The sequence below is a fragment of the Abrus precatorius genome, unplaced genomic scaffold (genome assembly GCF_003935025.1).
Source record: "Abrus precatorius isolate BTA unplaced genomic scaffold, Abrus_2018 Scaffold7, whole genome shotgun sequence".
Lineage (NCBI taxonomy): Eukaryota > Viridiplantae > Streptophyta > Magnoliopsida > Fabales > Fabaceae > Abrus > Abrus precatorius.
The window spans coordinates 29,906,392-29,928,911 of record NW_020874417.1 but is presented as its reverse complement, the minus strand read 5'-3'; the positions used below and the strand labels follow the sequence as shown (position 1 = coordinate 29,928,911).

The 22,520-nt window shown below is 29.8% G+C and overlaps 1 protein-coding gene and 1 non-coding gene across 12 annotated transcripts; one reads left to right on the top strand and one right to left on the bottom strand.

Annotated features, from left to right (window-relative positions):
* Positions 1-2,848: 2,848 nt before the first annotated feature.
* On the top strand, positions 2,849-2,937 carry LOC113873971. Its single transcript, XR_003506035.1, has one exon. It is a non-coding gene; the product is annotated as a small nucleolar RNA snoR31 (small nucleolar RNA).
* A 6,483-nt stretch (positions 2,938-9,420) lies between these two features.
* LOC113872867 (protein indeterminate-domain 5, chloroplastic-like) lies at positions 9,421-13,619 on the bottom strand. Of its 11 annotated transcripts, XM_027510735.1 has the most exons (5): positions 13,372-13,510; positions 13,003-13,221; positions 12,204-12,600; positions 10,290-10,693; positions 9,487-10,115 (listed from the first exon to the last, which is right to left on the bottom strand). In XM_027510735.1, the coding sequence occupies exons 2-5, from the start codon at positions 13,139-13,141 to the stop codon at positions 9,589-9,591; spliced, it is 1,467 nt and encodes a 488-aa protein (XP_027366536.1). In that variant the 5' UTR covers positions 13,142-13,221; positions 13,372-13,510; the 3' UTR covers positions 9,487-9,588. The 11 variants fall into 11 exon arrangements, with proteins under 11 accessions (XP_027366526.1, XP_027366532.1, XP_027366527.1 ...); XM_027510725.1 differs by having other exon boundaries at positions 9,421-10,693; positions 13,372-13,594; XM_027510731.1 differs by having other exon boundaries at positions 9,423-10,693; positions 13,003-13,169; positions 13,372-13,619.
* Between the last annotated feature and the right edge of the window lie 8,901 nt (positions 13,620-22,520).

The following is a 22,520-nucleotide window of genomic DNA, read 5'->3' as shown; positions in this document are numbered from 1 at the left end:
ACAACTCCATGGCTACAGCCACCCACTGTTCCCGGGTGAGGGAGTCTTCATTCGTTTAACAGAACATACAAAGAACAAAAAAAAAAATGCTTAATTATTTAGTTTAAAATGTATAATTGATCATGTACAAAATGTTCAATTAGGATGACTTTTTATCATTAAAAACTATGAGATGCTTAGTCCCTTGTTAATTAATTAATTTAGTGAAGTCTTGAATTGTTATAAAATTTTCAATAATTGATGATCCATTATATATGTTACATGTATGCACCGATCCACTCTTATATAGAGCATTTATTCTTGATAATGGAACAATTTCTGCATGTATATTATACGTTTACGTAATCAATGTGTCTTCTAAATTTGTAACATGTTTCCTTTAAATTTTCATAAAAAATAAAATAAAGTATTTATTTTTAACTAATTATTTAATCTATACAAAATTTATCTTTCTTATTTGGTCCAGCTTTTTAAATTGGTAATTTTAAAATTGAGTTTCTTAACATCATTGTTTAGGAGTGATTATAAGTAATTATAAATTAATTTTTTATTAAAAAATTAAATATACGCCAAAATTATGTTATTTTTAATAAATACCTCTTGTTTGTATATATTTATTATAAAAGTGTGATAATTAAAAAAAAACATTTCATCGACATAAAATATAATTAAATATTTACAGATCACCATTAGAACGGTTCTCGTTAACTCTTTTTTGGTATGTTTCATTCAATCAATAAACGTTTTTAGTTATATTAAATTTTCAATTAATAATCAATGTTTTAAATCAACAGAAGACTTAATGAATATTTATAAGTCGTTTTAAAAATAATCTTCATCAATTAAACTAATATTCTTCTAAATATTATTTGAACTATTCTTATACTTCACCTATATTTTACAATTATCATCCATGTAATGTACATACTACTTATTACAAGTATGTTGTGCATGATTATATTCCCCTAGCTTGTCTTTCATAACTCAACGGTGCAATTAAAAGGTTTGATGCATATTGCATAATTGAGAAAATTAAACCAAATATTTAAAAAACGATTTTCTTAACAACGCTGCTTATGATTGATTTTAAATAATTAACAAAATTTTTATTGAAAAAATAAATATTTGATCAAAATTACTTTTGTTTAATGAATACATTCTTTCTTGATATATTTATTATAAAAGTGGAATGTTTTTTTAAAATTACTGTTTAAAATTATCTGTACAGATTAGTGTTGACAAATTTTTTAAACATTGACAGTCAAATATGTTAAGGATGATTGTGTTTCCCAACTTGTCTTGTTTTTATTTATCAACCATGCAATAAAACTTGATACATATGTAAGGAACTAAATCCACACATATTCAACAACTGATTTGACTTTTTTTTTTTTTGGTTGGGCAAGTGTATCCATTAATATAATAAAATTACAGATATTTTAAAAACACCATCTCTACAAAGGTTATTCAATAGTTACTATTATGATTGTTGAACAACCATGATAGGTATGGTAAATCATAAAAAGAAAATAGTGCATGGGCAGAAGATAAGAAAGAAAAAGGATATTAAGATCAAAGATTTTGCAAAGAAAAGTTAAATTATGGATGAAGCTTAGAATATTTATAAATTCACTCACATCTTTTCAATAAATTTTTTATTCAAATTCTTTTGTGACTTATGTTACTACTAATTCCCATTTACTCATTCAATCCTTACTAATATCCAATAACTATATAAGATAATGAATTAACAAAAGCATTAAATATCCTACAAAAAGATAAATTTGTAGGTGTTACTAATTTACAACTAGCTTAGAAAAAGAAAAGATAAATCTTTGTTGTTCATAACATATCTCTATGATGATTACAAAAGCCCACATTCAAATGACTCCTCACTACATTTTTTATCCAATTAATTGGAAAACAATTTCAGTCTTCTTTTTTTGGGACATTAGGTTTTTTCTTACATTGCAAAACAAACAAAAAATGGACCTGACTTCATTTGGGCCTGACATGGGCCAACTTCCCCCCAGATGGGTCTAAAAATTGGACTGATCTTTTTGCCGTACCTCGTCTTCATACTCAATTCCCTTCTCCTCTGCACAGCTAGAAATTAGGGTTTCCTTTCGTTCACTCTTCTTTCGCGGTAAATGTTTTCTAAATGCCATGTTTGAATTTTGATTTCAATTTCAATTACATCTGTTTGATTCGTTGCATTCAACACAATACCAATTCTGTTTAATTTTTCGTATCTCTTCTCAAAGCTGCTTTGTAGCTACTGATTCTGGAAAATACTTTAGCTATTCAAATTATATAAAAATTATTGGTTCCTGTTTTCTTTTAATTTAATAACCGAAGATTGATGAGCTATGATAACATTTATTAGTTAATGGATATGTAATGGACTGATTCATATAGTGTTACTGTTTAGATTCCGATGCGTTTTGGATGTGAATTGTCTATGAAAGTTAGGGTCTTTTCAATTCGGTGTTGTTAGCGTATTCAAAGTGCTTCATTTTTCACTGTAATTAACTCTGCACAGAATAGTTCTGTTATTGCGTTTGGCAATCTTTAGTTGAAGCTAAAAAGGTGTACCTGTTGTGTTGCTGTACTATGCTGTAATTTTGTGCTGCATTACATTATAGTTGGGTTGATGTTACAGAGGGAAATAGTTCAGAGATATAATACAATGATTTGTTTTGATTGGAACATAATGTTTCGAAACTAGTAGCTGTTAATATTTGGCTGTAAAATTGGATTCATTTTAGCGGTGACTAAGTCTCTGTTGCTGCTATGATCTAACAATATCATATGAACGTTGGACTTGGTTTGAAATGTTTTGGCTTGGTAGATGAGGATGAGGCAAAATATATAATCCAACACTTGATCTGAGTTTATCACGAGTGATGGTAAGAAAAAAATTGCTGCTGAATCTACCTTTATATTTGGTTCAAATATTTTCATTTGTTGTGTATAATGTAAAATCTTGGTCCTCTCTTTTTTTATTTTTTCTTTAGAGTATATGTCTTGAACCTCGTTTTGTCCCAGTTTGTCACCCTGAACATTTGAGCAGATAAGTTACCCAGCTGATGCCTTTGTTTATAATGGTCTAACCATTGAATGTAAAATGTTTTTATGCTTTTGAATGTAAAATCGTCTCAGTAGTAGACTTTGCATGTTTGAATGGGGAATGGCAATGGTTAGAAAAGATGTAGTCATGCATGTTAATTTGCTTTCTAGTTTCATTTTCTGTTGTTTTGATATTATGTAATCTTGGTCTTTTCTTCTCATCTGGTGATGAAATTGGAAAAATGTTAGGACACCTTCCTACACAGATCTTTATGCTGATAATGAATTTTCTAGTTTCATTCTCTGCTGATGATAATGAATTTTTTATGCTGATGTTTATTCTACTTGGTCTAGGATACTTTATAAATCAAGTATGGAGTTCTCTTTGTAGAAATCGTCTTTGTGCTCCCCCCTCCCCCTAGTTTTAAACTATTTTTGAACTAGTTTATTTTAGGTGTTAATTGAATGGTAGCTTGAATTCTTACGTGGATTATGCTACTGGGGCTCTTGATACTATTTATGCCAATGCAAACAACTACTTAGTAAGCTCTATACTTTCTTAATGATTGACAGTAGAAGCTATGAAATGGGTGATGGATAAACCAGCATGTATAATAAGTTCAGGATTATCAGAAAAAGAAAGGGTCATATTTGGTTCTTACAGTCCTGATTAAACTGAATTAGATGCTGGGTAAAATAAAGAACTTTTGTTTAGCTCAGGCATATGCGAACAATCTGCTTTATTTTACCTTCTTTTAACATTTTAGATTTTATATATTTTAATATATATTATATATTATACATTAAATATCACGGTATGATAAGAGTGAAATGAAAAAAATGATTTCATTTTTGAACTGAATTGGAAAAAGAGTCCTTGACCTGGAGATTTCTTCAAGTATCTGAGAACATGATGTACAGCATCCAAACGGTACAATTTTTTGAGTATGATGCATATGGTATGAAGTTTTAATCAACGGTAATGCCTTTCATTCAAGGTTGTACCTAAATAAGGATATGTGCAGAAATTTCACCTGTGATTCATTGGATCTAGATAAAAATGGATTGGAGTTTCTACAACTAACGTGAACATCCCCCCCTAAAAAGGCGATACGTGTACCTCTTGCAAGGAGACAAGACGAAAAAACACGTACCTTAATAAAAGAAAAGGAAAAAAGCCTTAACAACATTTTTGTTTGACATTTTCACAAGGAAAATGATTTCTTTACGTTCCTTGAATGATAATAGAAAATGTGAAAAAAATATATATCAATTGAAATTAAATTTTATGGTATGAAAAAATTAGGTAGCTTTCTTAAAGTGACACTGGTTTGATACACCTTATATGGTGATTGAAACCGACGCGAATGACGCATTTCGAACACACAGATTTAGTGCACTGTTTCGGGATGCTACGTTGACAAACTATTAATAGGAAACAAAATTATGTGATTTAAATATAATAAGCCATTAATTGACTACTATTCACAACTTGTCATTCTTAGTGCACTGTCCTGGGATATATATACTAACAGGTCTATTTGATTGTCTTTCTTTGTTTTGATCGTCATGGTATTAAGTCTCTTTTGTTAGTTTTTAATAGCCGTGCATTTAATTCTTTATAAAATTATAAGCTTTATAGATGCTATAAAATTTTCCCATAAGCTTAAATGGACTTTTCTTGTCACATACGACGCTTTCCTTTTAATTCTCCATCATTTTGTAGGCTGGGAAATTTAAACACTTTAATAGTATGACTAGTGAGATATGGTCTTTAATTTTTACCTTTAAGTTAGGATATATGGGATTTTTTCTAAACATATACTTTATATATACACTCCATCTTATTTTTACCCAAACAAAAATCATATACTTCTTAATGTAACTTCACCTTGTTATGACCGTCTAATCATATCCTTAATTATTCGAACATAAGTAATATGTGTTTTTTTGTTTTTTTCTTTTCTTAATACATCTGTTGGTACCTTATTCTATGCCTTTTCTTTCCAAATCATTGAAAAGCATATTTGTCTTTTGAAAAAAATAATAATAACATCACTCAATCAGTTGCAGTAAGTATATTTATTCCACAATTAACCTTCAGTATGGTTCATGAACTTAATTTTCTTATTATTTGTGTACATATCCTTTATTGTTATAAATCGAAGTTACAGTGTTTTTACTCCACTTGTCTAAATTTTTTGTAGATATCACAATTTCGTCAAACAACTTTGTTAATCAATTTTCCTCTTTTCCTCCTAAACCATTTCATACTTCACTAGATATACTATCTTCAGTTCAATTTATAAAAGATAAATACTTTTCATCAAGATTAATAAAAAAAAAGTTATATGTTATAAATTTATCCTTTATTTTAGAAATATCTATAGTAATAATTGGTGTCTTATATATTAAACGTGAGTTTGCATTAATGTTAAAATATGATAAATACGGTAAAATTGGGCAAACTTAACTATTTTCTATGCTTGTAATGTGCGTTAGTTTAAATTTAATGTTGTACTCAACACACCCTAAATGAATGAATATTTTCACTTATAGCAATAAAGAGTGAGTATTGATAATATAAATTTTACAGTAAACAAAGATATAAAAAATTAGCAATTAATATATTTGAGAAATGAGTTTTTATTTTTTATATTTTAAGGTAAAATAATATTGATAGTAGTTTATTATAAATAAGATCAAACATAGTATTTACTACTCCAACTGCATTGTAACTATCCATCATCTCCAGAATCCTATGATAAAAAGTATAACTCTGGTCTTCCTTACTAGTGTTTAGTCTATAAAAATGCATTCTCGTTTATTAAATAGCTTTTGACAGTATTTTTTCTTTCATATTTTTCGTAATATTTAGATTAAGTTTTTCATCTTTCTTTCCTTACCTTTAGCAAGCATATAAAAATACTTTTTTCTCTGTCAGAGCCTAAGGGTTTGTAAGTCCCATTAAAAGCACTAGTTCTTGCTTTGTTCACAACCTTTTTGACCTTTTCCTTTGCTGCCTAATATATTATCAAATTTCATCACTTTTGAATAATGACTGTGCTTAAAACATTCCATTTTAACCCTAACTTTATCATATACACTTGTATTCCACTATCAAGATTATTCTCCTTTAGGTCCATTTCTTTCGATTTACCGACATTCTCTCTTACTACCTCCCTAATTACTTTTACCATCTTGTCTTATATATCATTAGCACTTGGGCTTCCCAGTACCGTTCCTTCAAAATCCTTTATTGAAAGCTCTTTTTACCCTTCAATTGTCATCGCTTGGTCCTTGCAACACTTAATCTTGGTTTTTTTTTTCTTCACTTAATTTTTAATTTCCATAACCAAGATTGTCTTAAGCAGTTACGCTTTCTCCAGCTATGATTTTGTAATCCATGCAAAGCTTTTTATCCGATTTCTATGTACAAAAGAAATCAATTTTGGGGAGTATGTCACCCATGTGATAGATGTTCCTCCTACTCCTAAAAACAAGTGTTTGCTATTGTAAAATTTAATATTGATGAAAGATTTAGGACAGATTTATCCTCTGCATTAACATTTCCTAGGCCATAATCCCCATGCACACCTTCGTATCCTCTAAGTGTTCTCTTCACATGATCCTTTAGTTCTCCTAATTTTTTTCTCTTAACAATGCTCCCTTGAGTACTTTCTGAATTCTCCTAAAGTCTTACCCTGCTCTCTTCTAAGTTCTAACCTTATCTGAGGTGCACAAGCACTAACTACATTAACAACCTCTCTTTACAATTTAAACAGAGACCTATGATTCTAATTTTATTTTATTCTTTTACATCCATCATTCATTTTTCCAATTCTTATTTAGAATTATACCCACTTGATATCTTGACATAACCTTGGTAGTGTACCAAAGATGAAAAAATCAACATATCTGACTTCTTTAATAAACGTCTCTTTAATTTTGATTTTTTTTTATTAGTTGATAGATTAGTTTGACTTCTTTGTTTTTGGAACATCAAATTAATATTACAAGTGTCTTTGAAGAAATTGACTCGTACATTTGCTCTGAATTTATGCTAATAAAAAAACAGTTTGACTATAATTCTTTTACGATCCTTTAAAATAATATTGACAATATCGACGAGATTAAACAAATTAGATGATTTTATTTCAAAAATGAAAACTAACTATCTTCTGCAAAAAAAAAAAAAAAAAAAAAAGAAGAAGAATTTGATGATTATATTGCAATGTAAATTATTTGATGCTAAAACTCTATTGTCGTTTTAACTTGATTATTTGATGCCTAAGCCAAATCCAATTTGTTACATTTTTCTATATTTTAAATTTTAACTAGTAATTTTTTATACTGCAGGATACCATTAAATTAAACTTTTTCTTACATAATTTTTTTAAATTTAATAAATTTTAAAAATATGTTGTAATTGTTATAATAAATATTATTGTATTAAATAAAATAAAAAAATTAAAAATAATAAAAACATAACGTAAAAAGATATAATAAAAATACTATTATTTAAGAAACATTATCGATTTATAAGTACCTTGTTCAAGAACTATTTCATACAAAATATATAATGGTTGATAAAGGCCGCATGCTTACATCATATCACGTGCAAACCGACAAACAAATACAGAAATTTGGTTTTCACGTTAGATTCTTTAATTCACGAAATATTACTATCAATACAACGCGGCAGAAAACTATTCATATCTACTTTGTATATATATATACACACACATTTGTGTGTTATAGCGTATTTAAAAATGGATTTTTCCCACAAGCATTAATTTATTTTTTTTGAAAGTTAACAAAAACTAAATAAATAAATTTGAAGAGAGCTTCCACGTACCTAAACTCAAGGAACCGGTTTGTGATTGAAATTTTCATATTATTCGTACGAAACATATTATTGAGACTCAAGAAACCAGTTTATGGGACTTCACCCAGTGGCAATTCTTAGACTCCTTAGCTATTGGTGTACGGAGAATCTGAAGGTTTGCAAAATTTTTAAATATATTAAAACATTTATATACTATCGTTTCAAATGTTAACGGAATAAAACACTGCCCACTATTATAAATATATCTTTCATGAATAGAGGGCTATATCACTGATTTTTTCAATAACCGATGAGTTTGGATAACCCACATGTAGAGTTTTAGCACGTTTGATATGATAACATGTGGAATGAGGATTAATTGGAATTGCGAAGCTTTTTCCTCAACTTTGAATGAATTATCCAAAAAGAGAAAAAAGAAAAATGAAGTGGTACACTATATAAAGACGAAATGAAAAGACTGGCTTTGATGGTCACGGACCGGTGATTCCCATATGAGGAAGGAAATGACATCGGGTGCGACAAAAGCGTCGCAATAGCTTTACCAATAATTACAATAACGAACATTGCAGAGACTACTGTTTCTGTTGGATGCTGAAACACTGTGTGTTCAGCCACCACACCCTCATTAACGCCATCAAAATCTTCCACCAAATGAATAATGACGTGAGACCTAACCCTAATACCAACCAACGACGGCACTCCCCTAAAGTGCATGCTAGCATGCAAATTAAGTAGTTTAGATAGAAAGAGAGCGAGAGAGAGAGTGTATGTGTGTGTGTGTGTGAAGATATCTATGAATTTCAAAATGGGTCAACATGGTCAGGAATATTTAAAAATGAAAGCCTAAAGGGTCATTGTTAAACTAAGGAATGTCAACAAAAGCACCTGAAAATGTGCAGGGACTCTCACAAGTTCTAGTGTCGGTAACAAGATCTTAATTAATAATTAAATATAGGTTGATGTAACCGCACATACATAGTGTGGGCCTTAATTCGTTAATTGCGTTTCATGTGGTCGGACTTAAATTGTATCAGAATAGATTGACGCTTAGATAAATAATATTTTATGGGTACTAAAATTCATAATTATTTTTTTAGATTTACTTTTGGTATATTTTTTAACATCATTTTAAAAACGTTTTCTTTATAAGTAATGAATTAGGTAGGGGATAAAAATCCATTGCTTTATTTTTATGCTTGTGTAGCTTTAGTTGGTATTATATTATATATCTTATAAAAAACAAGGATGAAATCGAACGGAAATCAGGCTTTGTCGCTTGCATTGGAATATAGCCAATATGTGAAGATTCTCAGCAAGAGTGAGCATCCTCGTTTGGTGAAGATTGTACACAACCTTGTCTGGTTTACCGTATGCTTTTTTACTGTCTTAAATTAAACTTTATCTCACGGCCTCATGAAATTCAATGAAACAGTAAATTTAATTATTAGATGTCTATCGCTGTCAAAGTGAGAATGAAAATGAGAATGGAAAGGGATGTGTTAAAGAAAAACAAAAGGATTGCAATTTTTGGAATTGAAACCCTAATTAATATACCAATTAGACTTCGTTTGAGGAAAAGATCATAAAATAAAAGGAAGAACAATCTTTTAAACAAGTTCATACATACGTAACAAGCATTTTGTTTTCTCTCCCCCTGATCTTGCGTTTCCTTATTGCAGCGTTGACCTTCCAAAATGTTGAGTTGACTGTGCTGACTTTAGGTCAGGATCCGAAGAACTCATAGTACCCATGACACGTTGTTGTTCCCTTTGTGAAAATCCACCGCTCATGTTTCTCACCACTCCTCCAACACCCAAAAAGTCTAAGGTCAACTTATCAGACCCTCCAAAGCTTACGTTAAGATTTTGTGGCAACTTATTGTGGGACTCCTCCACGTTGTGAAAAAGGTTGTTTTCGTTTCCAAACATGGACGTGTTTCCACCATTGGCAATAGAGTTCATCAACCCATGAAGACTGGTGGTATGATGTCCATTTTCAGATTTGGAACCATTGTTGTTAGAGGAACTACACACTCCTCTAAGTAAAGAAGAACCGTTTGGGGTTGTGGTTGAGCCCATTTGAGCAGCTTTTTGGAGCAATGCGGTGGCGGACATATGAGGGGATGACAAGTTTTCATGTTGCACTATTGAATTGGCTCCAAAGAGTGAAGAAAAACCAGAACCAACTTGATCACTAACTGCAGGGTTGTTATTAACATAGAGTGCTGTTGTTGTTCCTTGGTCACTACCACTTATGTTGTTGAATTGATCAGTGATTATAGTGCCAGTGCTGTTGCTATTTGGAAAGAAGCTGAGGTTGAAAAGATTGGAAGGAGCAGCTACTGATGAAGAATCGGAGTTATTGGTGTTACCTTGAAAATCTGGGAGTTGCATGAGGCCTTGTAGTTGCTTGCTTGAGAATGGTCCTTGATGTGATTGGTGTTCTTCAAATGCTTGATTTGTATTGTCAGTGATGAAGAAAGCTGAGGGAGGCATTGATTGTGGCGAGTGTCCAAATGAAGACTGATTTAGAGGTGGGATCAAGTGCTCAAACTTTGCTGCACCACCAACACTGCCAAGGCGCAAAATGTTGTTAGTGGCTGTTTGGTTCTGATTTTGCAGCTGGGAAAGTTGGGTACCCACTTGAGATAGGCCTAAACTCATGTGGTTTGCGCCATACAAATTAGTCCCCAAAGGGTTTAAGCCATTGGGGTGCCTTGCGCTCTCTTGTGCTAGCGCATCACAGAAGGCCCTATGAGTGATGAAACTGTCACGCCTGCATAAATATTGGAAGAAATAAATGTTAGATTAACTACATGTTACATATATAACCTAATCACAATTGTAGTTATAGAAATTGACATTGGGAAATAATAGAAAACCAAATTAATCAGGTTGAGTATCAAGTAAGACCTAAATTATTGGAAGTACGTGGTATTTAGAGTTACTGAGAGAATATGATCATAATCAAAATGTTCCTAATTAACCAGGTAAACAACCTAACTATGTGCTACCACATGGGCGCAAAATTCTAAAATAAAACCATATACTTATTTTTATGATGAGTATGGGTAACCTAACAACTGACCAACCAAATGAATCATATAGCCAACAAAATCCAAAGGGTAGACAAATGTAAAAAATTATAAATATAATGGGAAATATAATTTCTTTGAAATTGGAAAGTACTATTTTGAAATTAAGAAAACTAAAATAGAAGCAGAGGGCCCAGGGGATTATTATGCCACAATATGATACACACCAGAGATCCAAATCGAACTGCCAGTTTGAGGTCTCTCTTTGATCAATAAAAGGGAATTATTTGCAACTTTGATGAAAGTCAATAATCATATGGCCGAATATGGGGCCAGCTCAATAAATGCAAACTGCCTCAATTCTTGTCAATTTTCTACGATGAGAATTCATTTGAATACTACCGTACCATCAAAGAATTGCTAAATTATCAAAAAATCAGTGAGAAGGGTAAACTATAGAGTGGCCAATTAATGTCGAGAATTGGTTTCAGTAATTACGTGAAGAAATAGGGAGACAGTGGTGACAATTATGCACATAGGACCCATTGCAACAAAAATAACTGAATATATATTTGAACCGCGCCCTACTAATTGCCAACCCGAAAGAGAACAAAACCCAGCATCTCCAACATGTGAGAACAAACCCAGTATCACTATGCATGTTCCCTTCACATTGTTGCATAACTACACGTGAATGGGAATAAGGGTGGGGCACTGTTCCCTAGGACCAAAGTTGAACTTGCTTGTTTTTTCTTCGCAAAACATTTCAATTTTTGTACCCCATTTCAACAGTGTACTCACGTGCGAGCAGTCTCCTGCCCTACCTCCACTAACACCCAGACATAAACTACAGGAAAATGGAGAGATCTCTTGTTCACATTTAACTTTTGTTTCGAGTATATTCTTCTCTACATCGCTAGAACTCATTATATGATAGAATTAACTTATATAACCCATGTTTGGTGCAAATTTTTAATTCTCAAAGAAATAATCACTGTTATTTTAAAAGTTCATTCCTAAAGTTGATAAAAAAAAAAAGATATATATTTTTTAATAAGCTGAATTTCAAACATGCACTTAAATTCTTTTAATAAAAATGCTCCAAGTTTGAAAGATTCTATAGATTAGTGTAAAATAAACAAAACTAGATCAAAAGAAACCCTAATTTTTCATAAACTGGTTCGCATAATCAGTGAAGAGTACATAAAGTTGATCATGTGCAAGAGTAGCTAAGAGTAAATGGGTTGTTACCTAGAGAAGAGAGTGCCACAATCACATCTGTATTCTCTAGTGCCACAAGTCTTGGAATGTGCTTTCCAATCAGATTGAACAGCATATTTCTTTGAGCACTTTTCGCACTTCCACTTCTTCTCACCGTGCTTGCGAGAATAGTGTTTCTTGATCCCAGTGAGGTCTCCCAAAGCCCTTGAAGGATCATGATGGACGCAAGTGGGCTCGGGACACAAATAAACCTTTCTTTTTGGCTCTTTTGTAGTCTTCTGCTTTAGCTTCCAAGGCAGGTTGTGTCCTCTTCTGTGAAGCTGTAGATTTTGCTCCCTTTGGAACCCTTTATTGCACACTTCACATATAAACCTGTTTGTTGCCATTAGGGTCTTGGGAGATAGTGCTATCACCTCAGCATCTGGATCTTTTACACCATGAAAAATGACAAACAATAAATTATTAGAAAATTCTATGCTTCAATCACTTACTCAAATTGAATATGCACAAGGAACTGAAGAAGTATGCTTTTTTCTTTTTTTTTTTAACTTTTGAAACCACGTACGTATTTTAACAATAATAAGAAAAAATAGAAGTTAAAAAAACATTAAAAAAATTAAACTCGAAGCCTCATGCTTTTGAGAAACTTGGAGGAAAGCAATTCAACCATTTTAATTACTCTACAGTAAATTGACGAAATCGAGAGCTCTAACTCATATTCATGATTTAGGGTTTCCTTGTGTTTGTTATTGAGAAGATACCCACAAAAAAATGGCAAATTGTGCGCGTGTGTGCGTGTTAAGTAATCAAAATCAACTAAGCTACTTGCTTGGTGTTCCAGGTTGATTCCTCCGTTTCTTTTGAGGCACTGTGGTTGGAGCAATTGTGGAGTGTTGATGGTGTGTAATCTGACTTGAGTTTTCTTCTCTGATTCCCAAGAATGGAGTGGATGATGAAGCAGCCGCCATAATTGTTTTGCGAATCTGGAATTAATTGCTGAGCCAAAAGTAAAACCTATCAAATTAATCTTTGAATATATATCCTTCTGCTGAAAAAAGAAAAACTCAATTGCATGTTTCCTTGTCTCTTGGAAAGAATAAGAGAAAAAGAAAATGGAAACTACAGGGAAATGAAGGAAGAAGGAGCTGAAGGTTTTTTGTCTGTCAGAAAAAGAAAAAAGAAAAAGAAAAAAACTCACAGATTAAAACCCGAAAGACACCAAGAGGAAAGTATCTAAGGAGACAGAAGCAATCAGAAGACGAAGAGAAGAAAACAATTGATCACTCTGTGTGTATATACCTACTTATCTTGTGGCTATTGTTTTCATATGCATAAATTTTAGCTACTGCTGCTCCCTCATGTTATTTCTCAATCATTTGGTGTCATCTAGATGGATAAATAACAGTGCTTAACAATAACATAACATGCTATTGCTAGCATGTCCACCAAAAGGCATATATATATATACATATATATATATATCTTTGTTTTTCCTTCCCTATATAATATTATATAATATATATTTTGGTAGCTGAATTGTGATGGAAAATAACAGCGAGAGGTAATTTATGTCACTGTTATTACACTGCCATTGCAGAGGCTACTGTGTCCTTAGCAGACGATGGTTTGGGGCCACCGAACCCCATAGGCCTCACCTTCTCCTTATCTCTCCTCTTATTTCGTATCTTATTACCCACAACCAGACAACCTCTCTCGTCATTTCCGAGCCCACAACTTCATCTATTTTATTATTATTATTATTCTCTGCAGCACTTTTAGAAGTATTATTATAGTTTTCTTCTATATTTTATTTAATATAATATAATATTTATTATTAATAATTATAATGTTTAATCCCTTTAAATATATAAATTTCTTCAATTTTAAATTAATCATACCACATATTTTTAGTTATTTATTAATAAATTGCTTTAATTTAATGATCTTTTTGGTATTATTATATCTCACGTTACTTTCTTCACACTTTCTTTATAATATTTTTTAAGTTTAAATATTTTGTGTTCATTATATTTCACAAATTTTTATTTTATTCACGTTAAATCTTATTTTATATTTCTATAACTAAAATATTTTTATTTTTTTACTCACATAAATAAATATTTAACACATAATAACTTTTTAATTAATTATATCATTATTTAATAGTTACTAAGATTAAAAAATATTTATTGTTAAAAAATTAAATTTTATATAAAACTGAAAAAACAAAAATTAAAAGGTCGTCAAGAATAAAAATATATTTAAATATACCTTTTGTAAAATGTCAAATCATTCGACAATCAATGAAAAAACAAGCAAAAGAATCTCTTGCAACTACCATAAACATAAATGATAAAAAAAATATATAAATATATTATTTAAATTTTAAAAATTACAACTATACATTATTATGGATAATATATATATATAATTAAAAAATACGCCCCAAAATTAAATAAATATTTTTTTATTATTCCTTTTACAACCTCGTGCAAGGAGATGCGAATTTGTCACTTTAAATGATGATTACGATGCTTAGAAGTGAATTGGTTGATATTATTTTGTGAAAAAAAGACTTTTTAAAATAATTTTATTGTTTGAATCATTAAAATATATTATATATAATATTAAAAATAATTATTTTTATTTCCTATGCATCTATCCCAAGATATATCTTAAATATAACAAAGATACTTAAAAGAATTTTTTTTTAGTGGTCCAAAAATTATTATCGTTGTTAAAAATCAAATTTTAAGATATTTTAAGGTATTTGAACCTTAAACTAAGCAGAATCTAAAAATAATTTTAATTTTTAAAAAACTTACAGAAATAACAATTCAAAATGTAATTATTTTGTTTCCCATTTTTGCAATATTTCTTTTTTCTAAAAGCTTAAATAAATGAAAAATTAACTGAATATGCAAGTTTGGTTATAGATTTAATTTTGAAAATGATACTCCTTCTAATTTTTTTAAAAAATAAGGCCCTTTCAAATTAACTGTACAAATTAATAAAAAAATTAAAATTAGTTGTTTTTTTTTTAATTTTATAAGATTTTACCCTTAATTAATATCATTAAACCTAATCTCACCCTCAATATTTAACTTATTTGTTTTCATTCAAGATTTTATTAATTTTATTTATTAAGAACAAATATAATTTTTTTTAAAAAATTATCAACATCAGTACTTATGTATGTACTTAAGAAGACATTTCAACACGTTAAATGCTTATTTTTCTAGTTAAAAGTCTTATTTAACAAAAATAGCTTTGTTTAGTAGGGTAAGTGAAATAATTATTTGTGTTTTTTCAAATGTTACTCGTATTTCTTAAAAAAATACTTTTTTGCTACTTGTTAAAATAATATTTTCTTTTTTCTTATAATATTTTTAAAAAAATTATATTACCCCTTAAATTTGTAAAACTCTACTACTATATCTTTCATGTTTAACTTTTTTTTTTTGCTATTATGTTGAACTTTTTAAAATACTTCTGTTGTCAAATCTTAATAAAATATAATTAAATCATTTTGCTAATAAATTATAATCTCATCAATTAAAATTCCTATAAACAATTAAAATTTTCAACTTATATTTAATACATTGATTAAAAGATTCCCTAATTAATTATAATTAACAGCACCTTTATTTAATTGAAGAACAATTAATATACATGGACAGAAAATGTATTAGATTCTGCTTGCCTTTTTTGCTACACTTGTTCTGAGATTTTTGTTTTCTTTGGTAGTAAAAGTATTTTTGGTTTAGTTTTTACATCAGACAATATATAATGTTTCATTGCGACGTGATGCATGTTTGCTAAGGTTTACATTTTGATTTGAGTAAGAAAGTATTTTTTATTTATTTATAATTTTGAATATATTAAGAATAACTTTAATACAACTTACTCTACTTAATAATTCTTTATAAACATTAAATTTATCAATTTAACTATTGAAAAATATACATTCGTGTTAAATATATATATATATATATATATATATATATATATAAAGATTTAATAAATTACATGTGACTTTAAAATTAATATTTATTTATATTTAAAAATTATATTAAATATTAAAAAAATATTAATTATTTTTTATGTATATGACTTATAAGGATTGGATTAAGAAATTTAATGTTTAAAAAATTATTAAATAAAACAACTTTTGAAAAAATTATTTCTAAAGTAAATTAATCTCTCTTCAGCGAGTGTCTAATAACACTTGTGCCATTTGAATGGATTGCAAGGTTTTCTATCTATAGGTTGAAGAAAAATACTTTTCTATACGCTTTCGTATAATTAATTTGAAGAGAATTATTTGTTATTTTTTATAAAAAAAATTGATTTTAAATGTAATATTCAAAATTTTAAAAATAATGTTTTGTTTGTTAAAAATAATTTATATAATCTAAAAAATAAAATTAATTTAAAATATAATTTTAAATTATTATTTTTAAAAAGTAAATTTTTAATATTTTTGTAATATTAATTCTACATTCTCAAAAATTCAAAATAGTTACGTACGAAACTTATATGTTTTTCTTTAAACGTTGTTGGTATCACTTACTAATAAAATTTATATTTTATTTTAATAAAATATTTATAGTTAATGTTCTCATAAATTATCAAAATAAAATTTAATTTTGGTCAATAAACATAACCAAGAATACCTAGGGACTCAATATAAGTTTTTTCCAATAACTATTCATACTTTTGAACAAAATTTTTAGGTACAACACTACATTTTGATCACGTTCTTCGATTAATACTCGAATTTTACCTCAGTAATGTGTCGATATTTAATACTAACTTTTATCATGTAAATTATTAAAGTAAAACTCAAATTTTAGAAAGTAATACAAAATTACTTATAATATTACATCCAATTTTAATTTTATTTTGTAGACGCGTGAAACTTCTTGTTTTAATACCAAATATTTCTTAATAAAGAATTGAAGACTAATTCTCTACTCACCTAGATATCAATGAAGAAATTGTCTCTTTTTATAATTTTTTTATACACAATCATTTTTAGATGTTCAAAATAAAAGTATAAAAAATAAGTTTTACCTTAACATGAATGCAAAGTTATTTTGAATGGTATGATGGATAAAATATTTAATTTTTAAAATAACATTGATTAAGAATAAAATCCACGGACTTGCAAGATATCTTATCATGGCAAGAAAGAAAAAACATGTATATGGCTCGTCCAACAGGAATATCTAGGAAAAGATGAAGGAACGTGGAGCAACACATGATGTGAATATGTGAACTGATATTCGACCGAAACATGAAGGGTCACCAGTGGACCATATTCAGTGTGGCTTCCCTTTGGATAGAAGCTTAAAATTGAGACACATGGTGTGGGGTTATGTACCCAAACCAGGACCCTCCCTTAAGAGATAAAATAGATGAACAATAATAAGCCTCAAGGAGATTTGGCTTTGTCTCCTTTTCGAGTATTCAATATAGTTTTGTTTCCATTGCTTGCACTTAAAGGTATTCTTTTGTGCAAATCAGCTACAGACAAGTGAGACAAATTAATCAAAAAGGATAATCAATTTGAAGACGAAGAAATGTGAGAATCAGTTTTACCATATATTCATATACTAAAGAATGTTTTGAATGCACTATCTTGATGTTTTGAGTTCCTGTACTGCTTATGGATTTTAGGTTTTGGATCTAGATTTTCTGCAGCTGAGATTTCAACCTTTGATTTTATATTCAACGATTATTAGAGATTATAATATTTTATAGAAGGCAAAATTATATTAACAAAAAATAATCCCAATATTTTTTATTTGGTAAACAAAATATTTTTATAATACTATATGTTTTCCCTCCGTACAAGGGTACTTTATATGGTAGGACAACTGAACAAGTAATAAGAAATGCCAATAAATTAAGAATCCAAATTAATAGAAATGCTAGCAGGACTCCTTTTAATATACTTTGGACTCACCAAATTATATCTTATCTCTCATTTATTGAGTTTCATACGCAATATATAGTGCAAATTTTAATATAAGTGTGTTAAAAAGTATTTTATTAACATCTTTCCCTTATTTATTTTCCTATTAACAATTAGATTAAAGAGCCTTATCATTTCATAGTTTGTTGTTGACAAAGCATTAAGTAACGTTGGATAAACATTTTGTATGAGAAATCAGCATAGAAAGCATTCCTTTGTTGAATCTGGGTGTAATAAGAGTACCAAAAGATATAACAATAAATAAACTTGGGGATTAACACTGGTGATGACTTTGAAAACTTGGCTGCAGAGTTCCTACATTGTAAGATTGGTAGTTTCCCATTAAAGTATCTCGGGTTACAGTTAGGTGTTAACCCGAGAAAGCCTAGTGCATGGAAGGGTGTGTTAGAGGCTCTTAAAAAGCAGTTAGCGTCATAGAAGCATAGGTATTTATCGATTGGAGGTAGGGTGACTTTGATTAATGCCGTTCTTAATTCTATGCCATTGCACTCGTTATCCTTTTTTAAGGTGCCGAAGTCGGTAATAAAGGAAATTGTCACTATCCAACGGAATTTTTTATGGAAGGGTGTTAAGGATGGATCTAAAATCCCCTGGGTGAAATGGAAAACTGTATGTAGACCGCGGAAGAATGGTGGCTTGGGCATTAGGAATGTGCAGTGGTTTAATTGGGCGCTTCTTGGTAAATGGTTGTAGCGAGGTGTTAACTGTTCTAGTTCATTGTGGGTGCGGGTGTTGGAATCTAGATATGGAAGATTAGCTTCTTCTCTTCAGCGTTCATCAGTTCACAACAGATGTTCTTTGTGGTGGCGTGATTTGCTGGAGGTTATTCATCAAGCGAATTCATGGCTGGATGAGAAGTTTGATAGAAGTGTGGGTGCAGGTTTACACACTCTTTTTTGGAGAGATAAGTGGGTAGGAGGGGTGCGATTGTGTGAAGCATTTCCGCGATTATTTGAAGTGGCGAGAAATGCTGAATCACGTGTATTGGAGAATGGTTTTCATGATGGCACTAGATGGGTTTGGAATGTTAGTTGGCGAAGAGAACTCTTTCAACATGAGATGTCGAGCTTTAATCTTTTGTTAGAGCTTGTGGATGGAGTTTCTATTAAGTTACTACAAGAAGATAAATGGGTATGGAGGGCAGATTCTTCAGGTTGTTATTCAGTGCAATCTGCGTATTCATGGCTATTTGAACTTTTTGGTGGTCCTAATAGTGTAGATCAGTGTACGGCAGATGCTTTGCAAAGGCTATGGAGAGGGAAGGTCCCTCTTAAGTGTCTGGTTTTTTCTTGGCAATTGTTGTTAAATGCACTTCCTTGTAAAGGTTTATTGATTGACCGTGGTGTTCAAATTGATGATATAACTTATTGTTTCTGTCATGGTTTGGAGGAACTTCCAACTCATTTATTTTTAACGTGCTCAGTTTCATCTCAAATCTGGTACTTCACTGCGCGTTGGCTTGGATTCTCACTGGTTTTGCCTTCAGATTTATCGACTCACTTGCTTTCTTGGGTTGGTGTTGGCTGTAGTAAAAGAGAAGGAATATGCTTATTAATTATTTGGGTAAGTACAGTGTGGTCTTTGTGGTTGCATAGAAATAGAATTATATTTTCCAATGGTGTTTTGGATGAGTGGGAAGTCCTAGATTCTATTATTCTGAGATCCTGGAAATAGTTATCACTTGTTAGTAAGGGAGAAGCTATTATGTTAGCTGATTGGTATTTGAACCCACGAAATTGCATCTGTCTTAATTTTGCATAAGTATATTTTTGCTTTTTATTTCTCTGAGTTAGTAATTTTTTGTGTATATGGGTTTTGAGTTCCCCTTGAACTCTTTTTAATAAGATTTGTTTTGCCTATCAAAAAAAAAAAAAACAATAAATAAACTTTAATATTCAGATTCTAATCAGAGCCTCTTTAGCCACACTACTCCGGGAACAACTTGAGCTAAACAACAAGCTCTACATACTACCTCCCTAGCACCATAAAAGTTCTACAAATTTTAGATTTCATGATATTTATAAAATATAAATTTAACTGACCTTTTAGTTTTTATATATTTTTTAATGTGCTATATATTTTAGTCATTTTAATTAAAAAATAATTGATTTGAGATAATTAGAAGGATCTAATATCTCACAATAATACCTCAAGTTTGCTCTTATCCATTATTCAACTCGATATTTATTTTCATAACCTATGTCTTCATACTTAGCGCTTCATATATACATAAAATTTTTCACAGTTATGCTACATTGACGTATCATGGAGCCCTACTCTTGTACCTTAATTTTGCAATACCCATATCTAAGTACTACATAATTAGCAACATTTTATTTAATGAGATATGCAATTTATTCATATTATTATCTACCAGTATAAATATTGACGTACAAATTAGAGTGTTTTTACAAGTACACCATTCTCTTACCGCATCAATACGTAATATGTTGAGATAGCACTTTTCTGAATAGTGCATTTTTCATATTTGGATAACCACAACCTATGTTTGTGCACATAAGAACCAAACTTAAATTAATTATCTTTTTCCTACGTTGAAGCATACTCAAGCTAAAAGGGCAGGCAAGGGCTGGGTAAAGTAAGTATTACATTGCTTTATTAACTTGACCCACGTGATAATGGTGATTAGTTCGGCAAGTTTAGGTTTGAACATTTATTTTCATCCGTTTGTTTACACGGATCAGTGGATTTTTTAGGAATCCTATAGCAGTTATGAACACCAATCAATGCTTCAACTACGAAAGATTGCTAATAAGTAGAAGAAAAAAAATCTTAGCCAACAATTACATATTGCATCGAAGCTGTTTTAGATAGATGCAAATAAAACTCTTGACATAATATTCTTATAGCAAGTAAACTAAGTTACCTTTCTTTTCTTCTTTTTTGGATCAAAATTGTTTCCCTACCTGTGAACCCTATCAATCTCTTATATGTGATTTGGGTTAAGCTAAGATCCGGCGACTTTACCCAATACCTAGCTTCTTACCCCTATTTGAGCCACAATTATACAATCATAAATTAGTATTTCAATATTATTTTTGGTCGAAATAAAGTAAAACACTTATCATAGCATTTGATCCAATTAAACAACAAGTCCATTAGGTGTGAAATAGTCCAGGCCCACCTGAATTTGGCCATATAAGCATTAACCTCCTGAAAGAGGTTAAGGTCTTTGACTATTTTTTTTTTCCATAGAGAAAAATAAAATAACAACACGTTTGTTTTGAACCGTAAAAAATGAAAAAAACAATTATTTAGATTACAAGGATCTTTTATTTAAGACAATTTTGTCTGAGTGAGACAAGATTATTACACATGGTAAAACTCAATTTCTAAGTATTTAATACGGTCCCATTTATTAAAACATAAATTTGAAATCATGGTTTAAATTTTATTAATTAATCCACATGTTAAATAGTAAACAAATCACCTTATTTAATTAATTAGAACAAGTTTAATCAATTTGTTTAATTAATTAAACTTAATTGAAATTGAATTTCTCAATTTATCTATTCAAAGATATAGTTTTGGAAGCTTTGCCTTAACCCAGCAAAAGTATTGTTTGAAAAAACGTTAGTCTTCATAAAGTATATAATCTTTTTTGTTTAAACAGAATTTAATTATTTTTTCTAATCTAAATTTTCAAAAATAAAAAAATAAAAAAATAAAAAAATATTGCGAAAGAACATGTAATGCAAGAATATAGAAAAATTACTCCTTGTCTGGATGGTCATCCTTGTTTGAGTGGAACTATAGCCAAAAGTTAGCATAATTTTTGGAGCATTTAGAAGAGTTCTATGGTCAGACAAAAAATGAATTTTATAAAAAGAATTTTTTATGAATAATTTTTAATTTATTTTAATAAACTTTTCAATATAGCATAATTTATTAAAATAAATTCTTTTCAATTTATTCTAAAAGAATGATAGTAAATTTTATGGTATAAGTTTTCATATAAAAGAATTTATTAAATAAACATTACTTAATATTCTCAAATGCACTGTCTTTACCCCTTATTTTTTGTCAAATGTACTGTACCTTAATGAGTGTTGGATTTGATTTCTTTTACTTTCTGGCCTAACTAAAGTCGCTTCCTGATTCGACCTTGTTTTTTTTTTTTCCTAACCTTGCCCTTTGAATTTTTTTTCCCATTCCTTTGATTTATTTTATTTTTTTGACTAAGTCATTCCTTTGATTTTTTTTTTTGGTCAAAAGTCATTCCTTTGATTTAAGTTGCTTTGTCTGTTTTTGGCAGCGGGCTTTTGGGCCTTTTATCCACTTCGGTAGGCTCATAGCCTGCAATGAAATTTGGGCTTAACAGTAGC